The sequence below is a fragment of the Juglans microcarpa x Juglans regia genome, chromosome 4D (assembly GCF_004785595.1).
Source record: "Juglans microcarpa x Juglans regia isolate MS1-56 chromosome 4D, Jm3101_v1.0, whole genome shotgun sequence".
NCBI classification, from domain to species: Eukaryota; Viridiplantae; Streptophyta; class Magnoliopsida; order Fagales; family Juglandaceae; genus Juglans; species Juglans microcarpa x Juglans regia.
The window spans coordinates 20,970,359-20,974,573 of NC_054600.1; the positions used below are offsets into that span (position 1 = coordinate 20,970,359).

The 4,215-nt window shown below is 35.5% G+C and overlaps 1 protein-coding gene across 1 annotated transcript; it reads left to right on the forward strand.

The window, feature by feature from the left end:
• Positions 1 to 800: 800 nt before the first annotated feature.
• LOC121259424 (aluminum-activated malate transporter 13-like) lies at positions 801 to 3,874 on the forward strand. The gene is made up of 6 exons (XM_041161016.1): positions 801 to 1,322; positions 1,490 to 1,630; positions 2,280 to 2,552; positions 2,680 to 2,789; positions 3,092 to 3,234; positions 3,393 to 3,874. Exons 1-6 carry the CDS (start codon positions 992 to 994, stop codon positions 3,745 to 3,747), a joined length of 1,353 nt encoding a protein of 450 aa, XP_041016950.1. The 5' UTR covers positions 801 to 991; the 3' UTR covers positions 3,748 to 3,874.
• Positions 3,875 to 4,215: the final 341 nt, after the last annotated feature.

The following is a 4,215-nucleotide window of genomic DNA, read 5'->3' on the forward strand; positions in this document are numbered from 1 at the left end:
TCTCTTCTCCAGGCAGCCACTCTTTGGCTCATTTCTCTGGAATATATACGATTAATATTATATAGGACTTACGATCGATTAATTCCGATCGAGCTGGTAGTAAAACAATATCACACATAATATTAATTTATTTTCCCTAGCTAACTATGGAACTAACTACACGTATAAATCAGAGAGATTACACATGCATATACATATAATATGCACGTATCATGATAGAAAAACATGCGCAAAAGAAGCAGGCCGGCCAGCATGCACGCAGGCATGATGGAACAGTCATAAAGGAATGCAGATCGCTGGCCTAGCGGCCTGTTAATTGATCAATCTGCGCACACGTATGTACGTAGACATATTGATAATATTGAAACCTACCTGGCTATTTCGCAAGCATCCACTAACATGAATAAGAAATAATTGGAAATTAAAAGCTTAGTGAAACTTAGATAAGTACTGTCGGAGTATGGTCTCTCTACTACTGGCTATATATACAGATTAGCTTTAAAAGTATTGTGGGATATATTATCCAATCGAAACCCTACATGAAGCTAGGTATGTACGTAGGTCGATCGATCCCCCACATGTACGAAATGCGTAGAGGTGTTGCGATAAGACCATCCTCCACAATATCATGTACTGTTTAACAAGGTAGCCTGCGTCGTGCAGTGCAATTAAGCGTGTTCCACTAGAGTCACTTATAACTTCAAAAAATATAATTTGTGCACATTGAGATAATTGCACAAAGTTGTAAATGCGGTTTTCTCATGTTCACGTTTCTAGTCTTTTTAGGTTCCTCCTGTTGTTTTTAGTGAAAGTGCATAGTGCCTGTTCCAGCCACTTTCCCTATATATCTCCTGTTTAGCGATACCATGTGTATATATATATATGGTTTTTCTCCAACTCATACTACTCATGAACAAGGAAGTGAAGTTCATTTCAAGCAAAAATCTGGGGGATCGAAAAAAAGGAGAAAGGGAGAATATTCATCACCAATATGGGCTCAACTGTAATATCTATTCCGGATGGAGAGGGGGTTCCTGCTCTTGAGGAGAAGAAGAAGTCTTATTTCTCACTTCAACCCATTATTTCCTATCTAAGAGAAAAGAAGAAGAAAGTACTCAAATTTTCACTTCCTCCCATTTTTTCCAATCTTAGAGAAAAGAAAACTAAGCTTGACCTGAGAAGAGTCATTCATAGTGTCAAGGTTGGAACTGCGCTGGTTTTGGTTTCACTTCTCTACCTCTTGGATCCACTTTTTAGTCAAGTTGGAGCAAATGCCATGTGGGCTATAATGACTGTTGTGGTCATCTTTGAGTTCTATGCAGGTTTGTTTATCGTAATCCTATATATATATTATATGAAGTCTGATTATATAGTCCAAGAAAAAGAAAATCATGCATGCATGTTAAGTGCTAGCTAGCTAGCTGCTTCGAAACTAATTTCATTTTCTGCTATTTGTGGATGATATATTAATTAATATATTATATGGCAGGTGCTACACTAAGCAAGGGCTTGAACCGTGGACTTGGAACTATATTAGGAGGTGGACTGGGTTGTTTAGCAGCAGCCCTAGCTCAAGAAGTAGGTGGTATTGGCAACGCCATTGTCGTTGGCGTTTCTGTTTTCATTTTCGGTAAGACTTACGTAGCTTATTCTTTGGAATTAATTAACGAAAGAAAGAAAGAAAGAAAGAAAGAAAAATGCGTTAATGCTATTATTAATGGAGCTAGAAAGTTTTTCACTGCTATCCAAGTTTATTTAATTCTATCATGTTTCCTTAAAATATTAAGCACGAAAGTTTAATTAATTGTCCTTTCTTGGTAAGCTTATAATAAGATATTGATGCTTTATTAAAGAAAAAAACGAAAGAAAAAGATCTGAATCCTATTAGTTGATGGTGCGTCGTTGTTGCTGTTGCTATTATTATTACTATTATTTTAGAAAGGAACCGTGTACAACTCAGCACAATATATATTTCCTAAGCCATCTATTGGTACTGGCTGCGATCCTTGAGAAATGCATTTATTTATTTTATGGCTTTGTCATTTTATTACACATATTCAACACATATTCTGATCATAGGCAATATGCAGGCTAATACGCAATGCATTTTACATATATTCGATCTATACCCAACGTATTGCAGCAAATTAAAGCAACTATCATGCATATAATTGCCTAAGCTGTATATATATATATATATATAATAATCAAGCCTATATATATCTCTCTGAAGAATGATATGATTCTGCTGATTAATCGTCAAATTAAATTAATTTCAGCTGCAGCTGCAACATATACGCGAATGGTTCCAAGCATTAAGAAAAGATATGATTATGGGGTCATGATATTCATCCTCACCTTCAATTTAGTAGTGGTTTCTGGTATACGTGCTGAAGAGGTCATGACAGTAGCCCGTGAACGTCTCTCAACAATTGGTATGGGCTTTGCCATCTGCATTTTCGTAAGCTTGCTTGTCTTCCCTGTTTGGGCTAGCGATGAACTTCATCACTCTTTTGCCTCCAAATTTGAAGACCTAGCACTCTCTATAGAAGGTAAACTTCTTTAAATGGCTATTTTTTTCTGTCTGGCTTTCAATCTTTAGAGTGCATTATTATCTAGATAGATAGCTCTTAACTTGTCTATTCTGATCATAACTTGTCTTAATCATGTTCGTCGTAGGATGCCTGGAGGAATACTTCAGTTTCATGAGCGAAAAGGAAAACCAGCCTAAAGCAAATTTTAGTGGCTGCAAATCCATCCTGAACTCCAAGTTCAAGGACGAGGCACTGGTATAATACATCTTGACATTAATCAATATATTTATCAGAAAATAGTGCTAAGTTCTTTGCTAAGCTATCAAATGTTTGCTCAGATCTTGAACATGCAAAAAAAAAAAAAAAATGGAAAATATAAAACAAAACAAACGCCATGATCATCAATGTTCCATTAAGCTGCTCTGACGGGACGTCTTAACTTCTTTTAAAAATAATGATAATAATCCTCTCGTTTTGAGTACTACCAACATGAATTATAGACAATCTTCACTGTAGGAAAAATATTAATCCATGCGGTTCTATATATAATATTTCAGACAAATTTCGCAAAATGGGAACCATGGCACGGAAAATTCGGACTGTACTACCCTTGGGAAAAATATTTGCAGATTGGAGAGCATCTTAGAGAGCTGGCAGTAACCATCCTTTCACTGAAAACTTGTCTTCAATCTCCTAAACATGAGGTACTTAATTATAATTATCTAGTGTCTCCGGCCTGACCTACGTACCATATATATGTCCACGCAATAACTTTCCTTTTTACTTGAAAACTTTTACAAATTAAGCCTCATATATAAGCTTATAATTTCTTAATTTGAATTGTTCTATATATTGGCAGCCAACAACTCATCAGAGAGAAACACTGAAAGAACCATGCGAAGCAGTTGGATCGTTACTTGCATGGACACTAAGAGAGCTTGGGGAGAGTATCTTGAAAATGAGAAGATGTCATGCTGGAGCTTCGATTGTGCCAAATTTGAAGTCAGCGAGACTAGAGCTCGGCTCGGTTATGTCGTCGTCACCTTCGAAGTTTATGGAGAATGGTGATCATGGACTTGCAATGGCAACCCTTGTGTTCTTATTAATGGAGGTAGTGGAGAAGGTGGAAAAAGTGGCGAAGGAGGTGGAACAACTTGGAGAGATTGCTCATTTCCGTACCCAATTAACTTTAATTTGTCCCTCCACTCTCTGAGTATATGCATGCTGTGTACATTATATATAACCAATTGCTATTCGCCAGTTCAATTTTTGGCCTGGGAATTAATTACATATGTACGTATCTCTTTAAAGAAAAATTTTATGAGCCTCGTTTAAAAATATATATGGACATAAATAAATATATTGGGAATTAATTAAGTTGAAGATGTATTTAATTAAGAGCTTGGGGATGCAATATGCATTTTTAATGTAACATTTTATTATAACCTTGTAAGCTTGTCCAACGACGCTAGCTAAATTATATGGAGATTAAACTTATATATATGGAGATGTTAATGTAAAAATAATTTGTTGATATATAATATATATATATATAAATATTCAAATGAAAAAAGTTAGTCCATTTGAATTTTAATTTGTTTGGTATCAAATTAGAACAAAAGGTCAAGTACTTTATTGCGCTATCGCTAGATTAACTTCACGAGTTGTAATTAAATATCCT